The 21,002-nt window shown below is 38.4% G+C and overlaps 2 protein-coding genes across 14 annotated transcripts in view; one reads left to right on the top strand and one right to left on the bottom strand.

The window, feature by feature from the left end:
• nfixa (nuclear factor I/Xa) overlaps positions 1-10,283 on the bottom strand; it is a 93,856-nt gene extending 83,573 nt beyond the window's left edge. For 10 of the 13 annotated variants that reach the window (XM_084403061.1, XM_084403054.1, XM_084403056.1 and 7 more), the window contains exons 1-2: positions 9,204-10,049; positions 2,517-2,600 (exon numbers count right to left, since the gene is read on the bottom strand). In XM_084403061.1, coding sequence (XP_084259187.1) covers positions 2,517-2,600; positions 9,204-9,206 — 87 coding nt within the window. In that variant the 5' untranslated portion in view covers positions 9,207-10,049. Of the gene's footprint in view, positions 1-2,516; positions 2,601-9,203 lie in introns of all 13 variants that reach the window. The other 3 variants (XM_084403050.1, XM_084403074.1, XM_084403052.1) reach the window with 3 other exon arrangements.
• Positions 1-21,002, top strand: part of rnaseh2a (ribonuclease H2, subunit A) — a 178,276-nt gene that overhangs the window by 70,659 nt on the left and 86,615 nt on the right. The gene's annotated exons all lie outside the window — the stretch shown is intronic.

Below are 21,002 nucleotides of genomic sequence, written 5' to 3'. Positions count from 1 at the left end.
AGATCAATGTTTCCAGGTCAGTTTTGAGTGGTAATTCCCATTTATTTCATCTCCGAAATCCTTGTCAATGATCAATTACTAAAAACAAAACAAATTTTCATAAAAAAAAAAAAAAAAAGGACTAATGGGGGAAAAAAAGTCCATTAGGTAGGCCTAGCCTATATATCGGTCACCCTGCTCTTTAAAATATTGGTCATTGAAAATGTGTCAATGACTCTAATATTAAACATGACATAAACCTTAGAAAATAGGATAGAATGTTAGAAAATGCAAAGCTTGATCAATGACAGCAGGACTGACTGGCTGGCTGCAATATTTGTCAATGGTCTTTTAAACATTTGCTTTTAAACATTCCCCCATGCAATACTCCTGCAATCTTTAATCAGGTAATGGAAGGTAAGTAACCCCTCTTTCCCCCACTCTCTTCCTCTATGACTCATCTATAGGCCCCAGTCCTGCATCACAGTATTGCAGGGTGGTCTCCTAAATCCACATCTGTTTTGTGGCAAACCACAGCGCCCAGGCTGCCTAGCAGCACGCTCAACTATGCTTATCTTGCACCTTCTCCAGCCGTGAAACTCTGCTGTGCCTCTGCTGTCAAACTTTTAAGAGGCAGATTAGCTTGCTCTTTTATTAGGACTGCTTTCTCATAGACTGCTTAAGCCAACACCACAAAGGAGTTTTACCAATTACTGCACAATATAATCCAGGACTACAAGCTTAATCCAGCATAAAGCTTAATCAACATGTGGGAAATCAGACGATGGGGTTTAAGGTAACCAATGGTTTTAGAAATTACCACTACAGGTTCAGAAAACGGATTTGACCAATCTGTTGATTTTTTTTTTGACACAAAGAAGAGTTCAGAAGAGTTCCCTAATCCATTCAGAATTTTAATAGATTTAGGGGCCGCTTGAAAACTTTGAATGTATTTTTGTCGTTTATTCACACGTCAACTGCGATTTGGGGGCCTGAAAACGCAAAATTTGGAAACTGGTTTCAAAGTGCACGTTTTTGAAAACGATACCGTTATAATTTCTGTGTAAACTACAAAAACACAAATATGTGAAAATGGTGAGTTATGCGCATGTGTATTAAGTGTTCAGTCTATTCTTTACATCGCCATCTACTGGCCTGGCATGAATACTACAGCCTTTTTTAATCCGTTTTCTCGGATCCGTGTGAATGGGTTTTGGTTTCACAAGGTTGTCATCTGTACACACATTTTGTGTAAACGTGCCCTTAAATTTGATAATGTCAGACCTGCTTGAGATGCAATGAGCACATAAACAGTTTTGTTTTTATAGATGCTGTTCATTCACCTTGGCCTAATGGCAAAAAACAGCTATAAATAAGGTTATAGGTCTCAATACAGTTAGAGGCAACCCATAAACCTATATGATTTTCCGAGATCCTACACAGTATGTTTTTAATAGGATAAAATCCATCTGCAAAACAGCCAATATAACAACAAGAAAAACACTGACATTAAGAGTTAAGAGCGAGGTCAGAGAAAGGGCACATAGGTTGGCATTACAACATCGAAAGGCACAAATCCCAAACCACAGTCTTCATGCTTCACACAGATCTTGCAGCCATTACTCCACGAAATAGCATGAAAACAATTCTGCTTTCAGCGCACGCATACTTTCACACACAAGCAAATACATACATGCACACACACGCACACACCCAGTTCTTTGTTAAGCAGATCCACGGTCGGGTTGCGGTTGCAGCAGCTAAAACTTCCATTAAAACTCGCATAAGAGAACCATATGCAAGCGATATAGTCGGTGTGTGTGGTTTTAGCCCAACACAAACACACACACTTTGCTTTTTACCCTTCCCTCATGGCTGGCAATTAAATAATCCTGATGGTATTTTATGTAGATAATTCCTGCAGCTGCTTCTCCACATAAACTCGGCATTCCTCTCAACGCCAACCACCATCTTACCATATAAACGCAGCACACGAGATCATAAACGGCCGATGAGATTTATGATGCATATGTACACACTGTTCTCTTGAAATATGCTTCACAGGCTATGAAACAGAAAAAAATATAATGCATTACACTCTTAAAAATCAAAGTTCCAAAAGGAAACTGAGGATAGATTAAATAGAAGAACAATTTTGAGTTCCCAAAGAACCTTAAAAGAAGAAGAAGTGTGAAAAACATTTTAATAATCCAAATAACACTTTTTCCACTATAAAGAACTTTTTGTGGAATGGAAAGATCCCATGAATGTCAAAGGTTCTGAATGGAACCATCAAGAACCTTTATTTTTAAGAGCGTATAGGTAATATCTCTGCTCTATCAAAGTTTGCTTTACTGATTCCAACTCATCTTATCACAATCTGAAGTCCAACTCAGTCTGGCATGAAAGCAGATTAATTACATCAGCCATGAGAAAGAAATCAAAGTTCAATTCATCCGGTTACAGTCGTTTTATAGAAGAAAAAAAAAGAAAATGAACAACAATAAAACGGACAGAAAGAGGAAAATAGCTTGTACCCTGTAGGATTCAGGCACTAGGAAACACTCTGAGATGCCCGGGGCTCGATGGGGACCTTCATGCACCAGATACGATTCTGTGGCCTGTAATACAACACAAAACATACAGAGCAAATTTAGTCTTACTGCTTACAGATAAATCTGACAAAGAGCTGCATCGCAAAAGCCTGAAACATGAAACTTTACTGGAATATACCTCCATCAATCACATGGTCTATAACTCTTATTGCTTCTCCATGTTCCATTTGTGTTCAATTCTTGAATAAACCAGTTTCTCATGTTTGTACGTCAAACAGACAGCAGCACAATTAACATAGGTGGAGCCTTCGTGAGGCTTAGCCTTCCTGATCACAGGAATGATGTGCATATTTTCTGAAAATAGATATAGGAAACTCCGATTGATCCATCTGACTCTATCAGCAGCTAGGCAACTTCATCCTTTGGTAGTGGGAAAAAAATCATATGAAATTGGAGAAGAAGAATAAGTCAATGCTTCTGTGTTCTGTTGCAAAATGTTTGTGTTCCCCAGAGAAACTTTGCGTTCGCTTGCAAAACTTTTGAGGTTTTTTTTTTTTTTCATCACCATGTCCCTTTAGGGGCTTGGTACTTTTCTGTATGTACACTGAAAAACAATGGTGTAATATTTACTTGCACAGAAATGGATGATAAATAGAAACGGGAAGTAACACAATGAACTAAAAATGAAAGACAGTATTTTATTGTAAAACGTTCTCTATAATCTTTGTTTTATTTGCGACTGAAAAATCATTTTTACAGTGATATGGAGAAAACATAATCTGAAATAAGAGCATAAACATTTAATAATAAATGGTAGCATTGTAGCACAAAGTATGTAAAAGATTTCTGTAGCCTAATGGATTTCGGCCCAACTTCCAAAAGCTTGTCAAATTGGCGCTGACATTGTTGATGGTGACTGCATATGATTATTATTATGGCATATGATGCATTTCATACAATGCAATGTATTTTGATGCATTAAGACAGTGGTTATTATTTCAATATAAAAAAATAATAAAATGAATACATATGTGCTTGCTCTTTAGTCACTTATATAATTATCAATAGGAGTATATGATCATCTGTGTAAATGATGGCAAATAAAATGTCTGGAGCATTTTGTGAATGAACTTTTGAATTGAAAGCATGGATATATATGGACAGAAATCTTTTTAAAAAGCAGGTATAAAGTGGTGCAGACCTCACCTCCATGAAAAAGAAAGGAAAAAGTACCATTTGAAAGACTAAAACAGCAGGTTTCCAGTGAGCCAACCAGGACCTCATTCAACAACTATCCGCCATCTACACACACACTAATAATGTTCAAATATGAACAATAAACTTTGACCACAAATGCACGTTTGTGTGCATAAATACATATCAACATCTATTCCAGCACATACGCACACACGCTTTGCTCATAATAAGTCCCAGGCATTGGCACTAGACTCGGGCAGTGGTGAATAACAAAGCCTATTCATATCCACCCAATGAAACGTTAGCTTTCCCAAATTTCCCTCACTTTTATAGGGTCTTAGCTACAGCGCGCTAAAATCTCATTCAAGCAGGGAACAATTGCTGATTGGCTTTATTAGAACATAAACATGCATTTTCGTAATTAAAGAGAACGATTAAAAAGCGCACGTTACTCAGAGGCAAGTTCACGGCTCTCGCCGCTCTGAGAAATGTGTTGAAAACAGAAGAGTCGAAGAGTGAAAGTTGTAGGAAGGAGCATTTTATGGGGTAGTGAATGGCAGGTGAGTTTTTCCACTGATGTTTTGTTCTCCAGCTCTTCTTAAAAAACCCGAGTGTCGCTCAGAGAACATTAACCAAAGGTCTAGCAAAATGTTCTGGCCTTGACGCAACTGGAAGGTTTAAAAACACTTCCACAAATGTCAAAATGACTGATATAAACTCTGAATGATGGTTGGATTTCTTTATGCGGATTTTAGGTATTGATTGACTCAAGTGTTTACTTTTGTTTAGTTTCGGGGTATTGATTACTCTCATGTTCCAGGAAATCAGCTAACCAGATTTCACCATATGCTCTTTCCAAAGGCTCCCCTCGCTCTGAACTGAAGCAGAAAATGGAAAACGTTCCACTTACTCATTCGAGTTCTCTTCATTTAATTGACTCGATCTTCATCTCTTTAAGATAAACCAGCAAATCAAAGCCGTCGGTGAGGCCAGGCCGCACAAACCAGCTGAACAAACTCAACTCGGCCGTATTTCGCGGTGCTGAGCTCATCCGTTCATTTGTCTTGTCCACAGATGGAGAACAGAAGTCTATGTTGGCACCTGGAGGAACTCTCTGAATTTCACTATTATACTCATTTTGAGAGAAGGAACCTTCAGACTCGTCTTCGCCTCCAAAAGCTCCCATTTTTCTGTTGCGATCTATTAATTATATATGGGCTGTTTGCATATGGAGCATATGCAGGGTCCATATGGCCAGCCCTCAGCCAGAATCTCAAGCCTCTTCTTAATTAACATTTTAGAGGCGAAGCGCACAGAGAAAAGAGGGACATTTCAAAGCGGCTCTGGGAGCCTCTGACCTAATTGGAGTCAATGGAGATGTATGTAAATGTGTTAATTACGACAAGTTTCCTCGCTCTCACCGATAAATAGAGCTCTTTGTTTAAAATGTTTAATTGGTGGGAATAACGGAATCAAATGAGGGGGTTTCCTCCATATATGGGGGAGAGAGAGAGAGAGAGAGAGAGAGGTATATGGGTTGGAGGCATATGGCAGTACGTTTGTGGTTTAGTGGAATGCTTAAGTGGTTAAATTCCTGAAATCTGAAGTTTCTCTCTCTCTCACACTCACACACACACACACACACACACACACTTTTGTGGTCTGGAGTTTTAGAACAAAATACATAATTTCAGTGCCAAATAGAAGAGCAAAATAAATGTCTGTTTCAAACTACTTTCAAACCCTCGTCGAGTATTGTTCGGACAAACTGGCAGTCCCGCCCCCAAACTCATGTCATTGGTTAAGCCAATGTTGTTTGAAAAACTGAAAAATTACACACTTTACCTTTGAACTAGGCTTTCACATTTTTCATAGGAAATTTGAGTGGTGATTGTCCATGCTAAATTCGTTAATGCGCTGCTATAGGGTGGTCTGGGTGGTTGCTTTAAGGGATAGCTCACCCAAATATTAAAATTTGGACATCATTTACTCAATCTCATGTTGTTCAATTGTAAACAACATTGGACCACATTGACTTTCATTGTATGGACAACAACAACAACAACCACACTCTTCAATACAAGTCTAGTTTTTAACCTGTTTTAAGGCTTCCTAGATCCTTATAAAAAGTAATAGCACATCTTTCCCCAACAAGCCGAAATATTACACGCCAAAGTTACTTAGAGTTAGGGGTTTTGAAAACCCCCAAAATACGAGCAAAAGTAATAGCCCTTCGAGCTTGTTGCTTATCAATAAACGTAGCTCTTTCTAGGGGTGGGTAATTTGACCAAATTCTTATTTCACGATATGATAAATTTTATTTCAGGATAACGTTATTTTGAGTTATTTTATCTCATTTCTGATTTTTAAAAATAAGAAAAAAGAAGGAAATGACAAACAATTGGACAAATACAATATAACTAAAATATAGGCTAAATTAAACAAGTTTTTTAAACATATAGTTAGAATTAGTACAGAAATGTAGCTAATAATCAAATGTAAAAATAAAATATTGCATAGTCTGCGCTGTATGAATTAAATATAAATGTATTCTTATTAAAGCTAAAAAAGCGATTCATTCAAGAGCATTAAGTGATTTTCTCTTTTGTCTGATTCACATTAAGCAGGAATATTAGGCTGCTGTCACTTTAAGACCAAACGCACAGATCCATTACACTGATACACATCCGGTTTACACCCAACTGTTTACTTTCACCTGAGACATAACCAGCTGTGTTTACATGAATACTTCACACGATGGGCATTTTGACATTATTCCGTGTGTATTCGACCATTCAAGCGCAACAAGACGTGAAAGAGAACCGAATTCACGATCGCATGCCGAGAGACGCGGCTTTCTGTGTGTCAGTCAGCAAGAGCACCGCATCAAGCTCTTTTTCACTGCTTATGCTTTGTGCTTAATAACACTTTTTAACATTGAGCACGTCCCAAATTCTGAAAGAGGCAGCTTTCTGTGCGCACACTTCTATATACCGTTATATATCGCCATACCGCCCAGCATAGCGCTTGCAGTAATGCAGTTATTCATTCACCTATGTATCTGCTAACTTCACGCAGAATATTCCCACTCACAAATACACACACACACACCTGGCTGTCCTCCACACATTCAAAAACCAGCTGGCCCGAGAACAATCAGCACAGGTCCCACTGATTTTTCCTTTTTTCACCTCTTTTTCTTTGTCTTTTGTTTGTCTCACAGCAATTACTATTAGCACCATTGTTTTTTATCATTATGATTTACAAGCTGGCAGGACCGAGCCAAATCAGACCGCATATAAACCTGTCCTCTATGGCAACCGCATCAAAGAGAGACGGAGAGAGAGAAAAAAAAAAAGAGTAGAAAGAAGGAGGAACGAGAGAACGAGTGCTATATAAAAGGATGAAGCGTCCTTTCTCTGTGTGTCTGCCAGTAGCACCTCGGGGAGAACTGTTGGAAAAATGTGATTTTTCACACCAGCATCTCAGAGGCAATAGCAGAAGGAGAAAGAGAAAGAGAGAGATGGAGAGAATCTGGAATGAACGAGAGGCTGCTAATTATTAAAGCTCTGTTTGGGGTTTTGACATGAGTTTTCTGGCTCACGCCAAACCCCGTTTGCACCCGACACCTCTGATCTCCACTTTCACGGCTTGTCTTCTCCGTAACGCTCTGGCCCAGGTGCATCTATACATGCACGCATTCACTGGGAGTTACATTTGTGTGTGCAGGTGTGCAGTGGTGTTTCAGTGCGTTCGCACATGGTCATCATGGGCTGAATAAAAGTGTGTGTAGGTGGCTTTGCATTATGGCATCTCATGTGCCAACACAGATGCCACAAACACAAAAACGTCCTCCCATGAGAAGTTTACACCCAGAAACAAGTTCATGCAGCAGTCCGTCGCATCCATGGCAACCCTGGCATCCAGTCAATCTAGAAAAGACGGTTCTGGAATTCATAGCCTGAGCGGAGTCTCCATGACCAAGATCGGCAAATGCAGGTTTGCGAAATGCATTTAAATGGCCGATTTGAGCGAGTCGAGTGTGTGCGCCATCCAGACGCTTTAATCTGACTTGAGTGCTTGACCTCGTTCACGGAGAACAGCTTTGCATGCCTTTTATTGCGTAGATTTCACAGGTGTGCTTGGCTGAAGAGGATGTTCATCGCTTTGAAAAGGTTTGTCATGAAGAAAAAATGCTCGCTGCAGGCAAATGTGGCGTTTCGTATTCAGATCCAACCCCTTCAGCCTGCAAAGGCCTGTCAATCTCACATTTAAGGACTGACTTAAAGCACAGAATTCACTATCTAAACACAGCCTAATGTGCTTGCTGTGCAAATATTTATTCAGACACAATTACTAGAGCGTATGAATCCTAAACTAACAAATAACTGCAAATGAAGTTGCTCGTCTGAACACACTGGAGTTTCTATCTCACACCTGTGAAAGTCTCTGCGAACACTGTCGATGTGAGGGGAAAATATCACAAGTGTTGTTTTCTCTCTCATTATATACATCATGTAACTGACCCAGTATATCTTTTAATGTGAATAATGCTGCTATTTTTTTGTGGTGCAAAAAATGTGCGACTGAAAATCTCTCAAGACAAACTACCCTGCCTCAAAAAAAAGATCATCCTGTTTTCATCACATTACAGTGATATAATACATCTCAGCAGTTTTCTTCTGGATGATGATATGTCTTGTATTTTAGTTTAAACTAGAAGGTTATCTTGAGCATCTCAACACCGGCCTACATAAACGTCTAATATAAAATAAATACTCTAATAAGAGAACCTCGAACAAGCCCTTCTGCAAGGCGGTCTTGCAAACTTTTATTAATTAATAAAAAAATTCATATTTGCTAGTTGGTCATCAATGTCTCCATAAATAAAATTCGCTTTAAAACCAGTTTAATTAAGCCAGATAGCTTTTCCATATTTTCCATGTGGATTTAGACGTTGTCTGCTCTCAGTTTAGATCTTGCTTTTGAAGAGATTATGCATTTTTGAATCAAAATTAACTATCAAGTACACTCTAAAATTAACCTAAAGCTAAAAAAAAACCTCATGACAGTCAAGAAATTAAATTACCTGTTACACCAATTCAGATAAAAAAATATAGCCTATATATGTAATAGACTAATGACCTTTTTTTATATATATATCTGCAGGAAAAGTAATAATAATAATTATTATATAACTGCTGACATGAAAGAAAGAAAAAACTAAAATATAAACAAAGTGTTTTTGGTATATTACAGCACTTTCCAAAAAGCTATATAATATTACTATAATAGGCTATTTATTAACAGACATATGGCCTATAAAAGAGAGAAGTATATATTTATCTTTGAGCGACAAGTTGTTAAAGTGTGCCTTTTTTTTACATTTCTAAACAGCTCTTTGACATTTGAAATCTGTTGGCTAAGATTTCTGAAAACAGTGGGAAAGATATTGATTCTCATAGCACGTACCATTGTAGTTGAGGGGAAATTGCCAGCTCTCCTCAAAAGCCCATTTTTCTTTAAAACCTTCAGCGTCCAAAAAAGAGGAGAGGGAGCGGGTGCACCCGTCGGTTTCTTCGGTGATACCGGAAGCGAAAAAACAACTCAACAAGTCGGGCTGTTTCCCAGAGTTTGTTCCGTCTGTAAAAGTAAAAGCTTTCTCTGGCACTTTTACGGAATTATCGACGTCCTCGGCCACTGCTCGTTCACTGTTCCGTGTTTAATATGTTTCTCCAGCTGTCATCGGCCGAGCGACGGGTCCTCCCTGTCAGCACCGACCGGAGGATTCACGGGCTCGGTCGAAATGCTCCGCGAGCGCCGGTGAACGCAGAACAGCTCGCGTGAGGGACGTACGTTCTGCGTGAATGTGAGTGGATTTTTCGTCGTCTTTATGTCCTGAAGTCAGTTCCTGTTTGTCTTGACTGCATCTCCCTCTTTCGAGCCTCCGACTGTCCGCACCATAACGGGACACCCGCTGTTCCCGGACAGATGAAAGCGCGAGGCGTCGCAGTCAGTCACCAACACGAGTCGTGCACATTGCGACAGTCTAATCCGTAGACGCACCGAAGGGATCTCGCCTGTTGGCTAAAGCTTACCGCTGCTTTTAAACGCACGGGAGAGTAAACGTCCCCTCCGCGTGAGTAAATATCAGTTGTCGACCCGGAGCTGCACCGGGGGTAGCGGGTTTGGGGAGGCGTCGAGCTGGTGAATTATTGATCAATGTAGCAACTGGCAGCGTGTGGCGCTCCGCGGCCGGCCGGTGTGGCAGCTGCAGCTTTGGGGCATTAGCAGGGCTGTGGGAAAATCATGGACTGCGCGGATTACTGAACACCAAGCCAGACGGTACACACAGGGATAGACGGGTAAAAAAAAAAAGAAAAGAGAACTTAAATAGAACACGAGCAAAAGTGCAGGAAGTGTAGAAATTCCATGAGTTCTATCTTGCTTGCAGGAGCACTGATGATTATTCAGGGGGGGTCGACATTTTATCAACACTTTCTGTCTGTAATTTTCTGGGCGCAATCGGCTGAGGTTCGGCTTGCGCAACCCAAATTGTCTTTTGGCGCCCCTAGCGCAGTTGTCTAACTGTCAGGATATTTTAGATGTTTTAAACAAAACACCTCCGTTTATATATGGTGTGTAATTCTACAATAACTTGGTAAATGTGACAGTAGGCTGTAGGTTGCGTTGATCATGTAGCCTATACCGTCCGTTATCGATCAGATTTTGCTATTGTTAAAGGTTCTTTATTGGAATCAATGGTTCCATGAAGAACCTTTAACATCCATGGAATCTATCTATTTAAAAAGGGTTCTTTATAGTGGAAAAAGGTTCTTCACACACTCCTAAAACTAAAGGTTCCAAAAGCGGGTTTTCGCAGTGAACCATTCTGGGTTCCTCGAAGAATCGTTCAGTGAACAGTTCTTAAAAGAGCCATTTGCTTTTCTTAGTGTGAAGAATATTATATAATTATATAATACCAAAGAACATTTTGTGGGATTGAAATGTTCCATGGATGTTAAATGTTCTTCATGGATCCATCAATGCCAATAAAACCGTTACCTTTAAGAGTATTTTTTAAAAAGGGTTCTTTTAGGAACGGATTACTGAACGGTTCTGTGGGGTTCTTCTATTGCATCTCTGTGAAAACACATTTTTGGACCCTCTATTTTTAAGAGTGCATAATGACTAAATTCTAAGGACTTTTTGTGTTATTGGAACGTTATTTCAAACGTTGTTGAAACGTACATTTTTATGTGGGGGGGAAAGCATATAGCCTACCTTATGACCTTCCAACTCATTTTTGTGGGGTAGCCTATGGTCAAGTCACTAAATTTAAAGGCAATCGAATCAGAAAAGCCAGGGAAGCTCTTAGTCCTTACAGGTGCGATGCCACGAGGAGTGAAGATGATCCCGTTCAGCCGGTGTCTCTGCCATCCTTCAGATTTTGTCACTTCTGAAACGCCACAAACAAGACCCAACGGCCCATCAATAATACAAGAAAATGCATCAACACAACCTTCCAATACAAAACCGTCCAAAAGTGTAGCATCAGATTACCTTGTTAGTTTAAATAAAATACGATTGCATGCATTCAGAAAGGGTTTCAAAGTTTATCCCCGATAGTCTATTTCTTTAGACTTAGAGAGAGATAGCCTCTATACACAGAGCCATACATGAGATATAAGATTGTGATTAAAATACATAAACATTGATTGAAATTGAGAACATGTTGAACAGTTGAGCAGCATATTTCACAAACCGCAGTTTCCATCGTACGAATAATCCTCAGCTCTATAACCCGTTACTGAACTACATAATTCAGTTTACTAAATAATAATAAATAATACTGTGGATTTATAAATAATTTCCCCAAAATACCAATGATCTGATACAGAGAAAATAGGCCTGACTCTGACAAATCTTCACTTAAAATTATAATAAATCCAGCAGGGTAAAAAAAAAAAATTGACATTGTTGTATAGGCTATATATTGTTAATATAATGATTATTTTAATTAACCTTTTAAACGTTTTTGATCAAATGAAATAAAAATAATTTAATGACCGACACGGATAATAGTGCTTCATTTTCTTGGGCAGTCAAGCATTGTCGCTTGTATTTTTTTTATTTATAGTAAGATATGGGGAAATTAAATGGAAAAAATAAATAATATGTTGATGATTAATAGTGATAAAATAAATAAGACGTTGAAGAATTTTGTTCCTGTTGTTTGGCCAAATGCTATATCTTAATAGATACTCATGATGACATAATAATAATAATAATAATACTAATACGTTTTTAAACAATATTTAAATAAGCGTCTCGCATACTTTATTGTGGATATTTTCTAACTATTTTTACCCACTTACAGATATTCTTTAAAATAAATTAAACTGTTAATTGATCAAAAAAAAACTATTTGGCATTTCATAATATTTTATTCAACTTACAACTGCTCTGATTGTGCGGATCATCAAACAAAAGCGTTGCTTTGTGAAAGAGTAAAATATTTTTGCATTAATAGCACTATAGGCTAGGCTACTGCATTTCCGTATAAATTGCTTAATTGCTTAATTTGTTTTATCCTTCGTTATTGATCAACAGTGATTTCGTTAGTTTATTAAATATAGCCTATAATTAGCTTACTATTTTAAAACATTTCTGAACACTGTAACAAATATAGCAAAGCTTAACAAATGGCCTGAGACTTCCCATTGAATTAGTTATTTTAAACACAAACTAAAAATAACAATTCGCATCGCAAAATCAATTAGGCTATATGATTTCTAATCATAATTATGAGGTTCTAAAATACATTCCCATTCAGCTTGCCAAACAGAATTTTAAATCCATTAATGTCTCACTTTAATTGTGTAATACAAATAGGCTATATATTGATCATACAAAATAATGCTATAGCAATAACATAATGTTGCGCATTTATTTATAACTATTATTTAAGAACAATTTAATCAGCTGAATAAAGCCAATAGCCTACATTTATGTAGGCCTATTTTATGTATCAATGTATTTTAATGTATTTTACCAAAATGTTTATAAGAACAATGTATAAAGAACAAAAATAATTTGCCATGAAAATACAGTGAAAATTTAATACAGTAAAATTTGAACGTCAAGGGGAAATTGGTGAATTAACGTGACCATATCCAAAAAATAATAATTTTCAACAAACTATTAAATAAAACTGTATCTTGCTATAATAAATCACGTAGGCTATGGGCTAGATTATATTTGGAATTTCAAATCACAATCTGCATTTATTACAACATAAAATGACTCGCATACAAACAGTTCTGCAACCACTTGAAAATATGATCGTTTACACCCCAATATAAGGGTGTCCTTTTTAACTGTTCTGTGGTTAATACGCCTAATGAATAACTTTCAGCCATAATTATGAAGACGTGTAAAATGAACACAGGCCTGCGCTTTCATGCAGCTACCGGGAATATAATTCAGCCTCAGTTTTGATCTTCAGACGGTGTATTTATCCGCTTGTAATCGAATTCTGTGAAACTATTAAATCCCCGATGTGAGTTTATTGCAACGAGTGGCCGAGGAACGACTGACGGAACTGAAAGCAGAACTTCTCACTGTGAGAAATCTTCCCCAGTGGCTCTTTTTCACACGGAACAATTAGAAGCAACAGTAAACTTCGTCTTTAACGATCGAATAATGCGTTCCAGGTCGAGTTTGGAGCGAATCGGACTCGCCGTTAATTGCGCTCGCACAGCGCGGGAAAGAGTGAGACCGGCGCGGGTTCAGCATCACTGAAATCCCGGTTAAAGTTAACGAGAGTCTAGCGCTGCCCTGCTCGCCACAGGACCTCTTAATGTGACCGCAATGCAGCGTAGGCGGTACCACGCTGTTTTAATACCTGGCAGAAGACAAGACAGCAGCTGTAATAAACTACAGTTAAAAAGGGCTCTCAGTGCAGCACAGAAGCGCTGTAGAAACCTGTGTGCATCTGACCCGAACAGTATTTATTTGTATTAGAGGTCACTGCACATTTGGTGTGCTCAGGTATGAACAATTTCAATTACACAGCATGAAAACAACTGTGACATTAAATAATAAAATAATGTACTACAGGCTACTTGATCCGTTCAATTCTGTTTGTTACAGTGACCATATGAAGACACTGTAAAAAAAAAAAAAAAAAAAAAAGTTGCTGCCTTAAATTTAAGTACAATCAACTTGGATGTTTTAACTAAATTAAGTAATTTCAACTTAAATTACATTAAACGGATTTAAAAAATGAGTTGAATCTTGTATAAGTTGAAACTTGTTTTGATGAGTTAAAGCAATGTAAAAACATGTTGTCATAACTTATGGATCATTTCATTTTTTACACCCTGATGTTGTCATCAATAACACAAAAGCACAATGCCACCTAAATAAAGACACCATCATTGTAACAAATACATGCAATACAAACATATAACATTAAAAATGTAATGTTTCATGCAGAGATTTTTATGAATGCCCCTTTCCTCAAGCTAGAAGACAATCACTTTTTATTTATAAAATTGGTGCAAGACTCTTTAGGCCTTTGAGTTGTAATTATAAGCATTAAAATAACTTAATTACAACTGTGTTCCAGTTTTCTTAATTTGAGGAAATTGTTTTTACATTTATTAAAAAATTACTACTCTTAATTATTTAATACTACACTAGATTTAGAGTTATTTAAAACATTACTTGTTGCATTATAAACAAATAAACCTCTTTAACAAGACAGGTTGGTCACAAATAAGACAGGACAAGTAATGGCTGTAAAATTACTACATGACTTCAGCTGACTTGTATTGTGAGAGATATGAAAACTGCCATGAGCCTCTTCTCTTGGTTTAATCTGGCTCTCTAAGTGCAGTTTTGAATTACAAAACATTCTCTCTCTTTTTTTCCCCCCGCCGCTTCTTTTCTTGGTATTCTGTAACGGTCTTCTGCTGTTCATTTTAAGGAGAAATGGAAAAAAAACCCCAAGAAAAACAGTTACTCCCAAGCAACAAAGTGGCAAGAATGCGAGTCTTGGCTTCGACTGCTGCTCTTAACATTTTCTCATCTAAAAGAGGACGTTTTCAGAAAGTGCAAATGGATTTAAGACAGATCTGACACAAATTGGATTATAATTCACTGCAGGACATGTGGTCATATCCTGTAATAGTATTACAGGAAATGGAATTGACATCATTTTAAATCATAAACTAAATATAGTTCGATTCTGAGAACGAAAGGACTCGGGACACATTATGTGTCCTGAAGGCGCAACAAACCTTTAGAAAAGAATTCCACCTTAACTTTCCACACAGCTCAGGTGACCGGCAGCAGTGTGTGTGTGGTATTTTAGTGAGGGGTGTGTCGAGCGGTTCATTTATCTCCAGTTCACCACCACCACAGGCCTCGTGGTCTGATAACTGTAGATTTGCCTGGCAACCCACAGACCGCAGCGAGGGCGCTTCGGTGCGGATAACCATATCTTTATGCAGAATCCTGGTCTACAACAATCTGAAAGAGAGTGGTTTTGGCGTACGTGACCCGAGCCTCAACATGCGTGCATGACAAGGCCAGTGTTGTTTCGTCAAACGTCAGCGTAGACCACAAAAAAAAGGAAGTTTCTTCCAGTGTTATAAGGATTATGATAAAGAATAAAAGGTTCACTGCTGTGACTTAAACCTAACTGGCTTAATTTCATCCTCTAAACTATTTAGAAAGAATCCCAAAATTTTTGAATGCTCTTGTTGGTCCAATGACCAAAATTTGTATCCAAATCTCTTGCTATTTCTTTCTTAGCAAAGCCACAAAGACATTTAACTTTTTTTTCCCACTCACTCACTCAAACACACACACAAACATCACTTCATTTAATAATCTCTCTTTGCTTTAACACGTTTGTTTCCCACACAGCCTGCATTAACCACAAGGCAAATTTTCCGGGGGGAAAAACGCCTCTACAAGGGCCTCAGAAGAACCCTCTGAAATGAATGTTTCAATTTGTGTCATTTTGAAATTTCAGGTCATACTTTCCATTGCAGTGTCCCATGTTCCAGTGCAATTACAATCTTCCCACGAACAACAGGGACATTGTTATTGTTGCATAGTTTTCACCATTAGTGTAGTGCACTCAGTTTTTGCATTCATTTAACCTAGCATACTTCCATACTGAGAATACTTAATCACATACTTCCCTCCTATATAGCAGGTGAAAAACATTATGTCTGAATTCACAGTATTCATAAAAGAGTAGGTAAAAAGTACCTGGATTACTGACTTCTTCCGGCGAGTTTCTTAAGTGTGCATAAGATGGACTCTTTACAATCCCATGAGGCCACAGGAGAGGATTTATGAACGCTAGTGAAGCGACACAACTTACACATGATAAATGACAACATGGCGAATGTAACATGTACGCTTGAATTACATTTATACTACACACACATACTGAATATAGAGCATCCTTTTTTTAGCGGTCGTGAAGTAATTACTTATTCGAAATAAGTACCTACTCAAGAGAGTATGTCATTTCAGACCCAGGCGTATTTTTGCAGGCCAAAACCTGTAAACTATCATCCTGAAGTCAATGTGTTTTTGGTTAAATGCCTGAAACAACAAGTGAACACAAGCTCATTTTGTTCTATATGGCATCAAATATGTCAACAATACTCCCTTGTGGTCTTTTACTTGTCTTAAGGCAGTTGTTAACAAGTGTCTAAATGCGAGTTTGTCGAGTATGTTAAAATGTTGGAACGGGTAAACTCATCTTGTATGCTTTCACAGCCTCATTGTTTATAATTGCACTCTTGCAAACTATTTTAACTCACATTTTCAGGGAAAACGTTGGGGAAAAAAAGACAGAAAAGCTTAGTAATGGTGACGTTGAAGCCTATGTTCAGCTTTTACCTTCTGCCAATTGTATTTAGGCTTCATAAAAATCGTGAAGATTATCATGATGAACAAAACGTTTAAGAATCAAACTTTGAGCTTACTTTCCGAAAGCCAATGAAAAAACCCTGGTTTTTGTCGAGGGAACCAGGGTGATGCGAACTTCTGTGTTGGCCTAAAAATATCCCAAAGCAACGATGGACTCTTCAACCAGCTGAAGACCAGGTGCATCTCACACAACTCTGACTGTAATCGTGGTAAAGTTCAATCTTAACCCGAGGCCTGTCTGTGATTAGCTAAGCCTGGACCACCAGCAAATCCACACAAACGATGTTCCTTAAAAGCCAAATCATGTTCTGTTGTACTGGATCACCGCAAAGTGACCTTATCAGCTGAGCACACTGCCCGTGGCGTTTGGCCGGAGATCCGCCTAGGGTCACTGCGTAAGCCTGGCTGCTCTTCAGGCGACAGGCTAACTCGTGTCCTTTACTCACAGCTAAAGCCCACCAGACAAACACAACAAACCATTCTATGCCACTGAGGACAATTTCATTCATTTAGTTTTTAGAGATTTTTCTAAGTTGTCCCAGTGCCTATGAATTTTCCTGCCTCTTACTAGTCTAATGCATGAGGTTGACAAAGAAACCAATTGTTTGAAGACAACATTGTCTCCGTTGGCCCTTGTTACCTCATTTCTGGAAGCCCCTGCGGTGCAAGAGGTCAGACTCCTGGGTGGACGCCACCAATCCAGTCGCTGTTGACGAGTCGAGGGCGTTGACTTTGGCTCTTCGGGGTCTTTCAGAGCCGAGGGCATTCGGGCAGATGCTATAGGGGGTCACTGGCGTGTGAAACGGGATCGCTGGATGCAGGACGGCCACAGTACTGCGTGCATGTGTGTATTCTGGGGTCAGATTTATGTAGATTGCAAGGACTCATACACACACATGCAAATGTCCAATTACAAAACAAGTTTGGTTTTGTGTAACTTAACACCACAGCTACTTTTAATGGCGAGAACCAGGTTTTAAAAGATTAAAACCGTTCTTCGATAAAAAGAAATCTCTTCAGAAGTCTCAGGTGAATTCAAAAATTCCAATTACAAACAAACAAAAAGACGTTGTCGTAGAAGATGTTTATCACAATGCGTCCTTCTGTTTGATTCTCAACCGTTATTCATGAAGCATTATTCAGATTTGACTCAAGGGCATCCAGTGTTAACACGGCTGTTTTACTCTTGGCTGACGGAGGCTTTAAAGCACAGTGCTTGGTGTGCAACAAGGCAAGAATTAGTTTAATAAAGCCATTTTATAGCTAAGGTTTTGTTGAGTTTGCTACTCCTGACTGGGAGGCTTTTGTTTTAAACACTTTTCTTTCTTCAATTTTTGGATGACGTCCTGTTTAATTCAAGCCTGATGAATTCTGCTTATGTTTTTCACTGCCTGTTTTTTTTCTTCACACGTATTCTACCTGTCTCTCTTCCCTTACAATGCCTGGCCTTTACATCTTTCTTTTTGTTTTGCCTTTCTGTTCTCTCTCCCCCATCTGTCTTTTAAAAGGTTTAGCTTCTGTCGTCTTCTCTTGGGTTCTTACTCCATTTCTCATCTCTGTTTTGAGAGCTTCAGCTGTTTTCTTTCCAGTTCTCCATCTGGCCCTGATTACATAAGTGATTCGTATCAATCCGAATTTATGATGGAGTCATACCTGTATTGATCTGCTGTTGTTACATCAACATCCCTGTGTGTTATTTCAGTTGAGTTCTACCTCGTGAATTCCTGACAGCAAGAGTCAAAGGAAAATAAATCTTCCAAGATGTCTGAAACATCAAGAACGATTTTAATAAAGTTGAACAAAACTGAATAAACTTACTATTTAAGGCTATAAAAAGGCTGTAATTTATGATCTAGGACATTGATAATATATAAAAATATATGCTCATAAAGTAAAATTTTATATATTTAACTGTTTAAATATGCATAAAAAAAAAAATCAATTAAACCGGCATCTAAAATTATTCTTCCTTTTCTTTTTTGTTGCTCTTTTTGTATAATTAAGGTCTTAAATTATAGTAATTCTGCAGGCTTTTGTCAACAAATACTGATATATGCTATTCATTTTAATAGTCAGGATATATATATATATATATATATATATATATATATATATATATATATATATATAGCGCTTTGTTATAATAGAAATAAATAAAAAAAGAGCTACAGAGGAGAGCATGAGGACAAAAACAACGGACAGTTAATTCTTTGGCATTAGTGAGAATCATTTGGCAATAAAATTTCAATGAGACAATGAATATTTATGATGACTTGCTGAAACCACACACACACACACACACCCTCCAACACTTGGTCACAGCACATGGAGAGCCAGCTGTTCCCGGATGACCTGGGCATCTGCCCTCTCAGATAGGAAGAGATTACAAATATCAGTCGAACTGTGACAGAAATGATTGGTGGTGTTTTATTACTGTCCCTGAACCAACCAATCAATTACTCCACCTTTTTCTGTCTCACTCAATGTCTCTCTCTTGTCCCAGTCATGAACAGTTATGCACAGTGCTTTAGTATGTATATGCTATGTATAGTATTTATATAATACATCTTGTTTCTTTCCTTGCCACTTCCCTTAATTTCATTAGTATACTAAGACACACACACTCACACCACACCCAGCTTTCTCTCAGTCTCATGAGTGCCAGTGCCCAGGCTGTGATGCCAACAGTGCAAAACTCATGCCCAGACCTTCTGCTGCCCCAGATAGCACACTGTGTGTGTGTGTGTGTGTGTGTGTGTGTGTGTGTGTGTGTGTGTGTGTGTGTGTGTGTGTGTGTGTGTGTGTGTGTGTGTGTGTGTGCAGATGCAGAGGACAGTGGGGATTAGTGAATAGATCTCTACATGCAGCCTGCTTCACACACACACACACACACACACACACACACACACACACACACGCGCGCGCAAGAATATTACTTAGTAAGTTAAATGCTTCCTTATTGTCTTATTCATAATTTACTAATAATAATAATCATAGTTATTTTGACAAATATGATTTAAATGCAATATATGTCGCTTTGCATAGAAGCGTCTGCCAGATGCATAAAAACGTACATGGGGTCACCATGTTGAGGTCACATAACCAACAATAACTACTGATAATAGTAAAAAAATATTTTTACTTTATACAGTATAGAGCTTTTTGTCAATGTGCAAGATTATATATAAAAAAAATTTGAGCAGCAAAGTAAGCAAACAGAAATAAACATTTATTCACTTGGCAGGTGCTACCATCCAAAGCGAGTTACAATGCATTCAAGGTATGCATGTTGTCAGGTTGTGTTTTCCGGAAATCCAACCCGTGACTTTGGAAGAGCAATGCTCCACCAGCAGAGCAATAGGAACTATAAATATATACAACAAAATATGACACCACACACAGCAGAAAGTCTGAGGCGATGAAGGACAGGTTACGCACCTGCATGAACCTCTAACAACACATGAAAGTTGAGACCCGAGAGGCAGTGCTTAAAACCAATGCATCCACACCAACAGGTGTCAGTATAAAGACAAAGAGACAGATCAAAAACTTCCTGATGAACAATACTAGATAAAACAGATAGATATACAAGATACAATGTGCACAGACTGATAGACAGACAGACAGACAGATAGATAGATAGATAGATAGATAGATAGATAGATAGATAGATAGATAGATAGATAGATAGATAGATAGATAGATAGATAGATAGATAGATAGATAGATAGATAGAAACATAGTGTTGGCCCAGATCCGGCCCACATCTGGTTCGTGTGGAATCCACGTGTACCAGATGTGGGCCGGATCTGGGCCAACACTATGTGGCTGTCTGGGTGGGTAGATAGATAGATAGATAGATAGATAGATAGATAGATAGATAGATAGATAGATAGATAGATAGATAGATAGATAGATAGATAGATAGATAAAACTAGTACCCTCTGGAAGTAGGCTATAAGAAAAACAACCACATTCACCAAACCGGCCTCTGCACTGATTCACACACACACACACACACACACACACACACACACCTGCAGCAGGACGGCGGCCTTTCAGCTGCGGGACAGACTGTATTTTATCAACACAGAACACAATGTGCGGGTTAAAGGGATTTGAGACGTTGGTTCATTGTATCTACAGAGGTATTGTGTTAGTTCAGCGCTCGTAAGTGAATTAAAGGGCATTAGAGCGTCCGGCGCTATGAGCTTCACATTAGCGGCTAACTGAGAGCTGCGTCTCACAGGAGGAAAAAAAACTCAGACGACGCCAAGAGTTAGAGAAAACGTGTGAGAGGGTCTGTCTGTC

Source organism: Rutilus rutilus (assembly GCF_951802725.1).
Source record: "Rutilus rutilus genome assembly, chromosome: 2".
NCBI classification, from domain to species: domain Eukaryota; kingdom Metazoa; phylum Chordata; class Actinopteri; order Cypriniformes; family Leuciscidae; genus Rutilus; species Rutilus rutilus.
The sequence above is the reverse complement of the archived record's forward strand: the minus strand, read 5'-3'. Positions and strand labels throughout refer to the sequence as shown.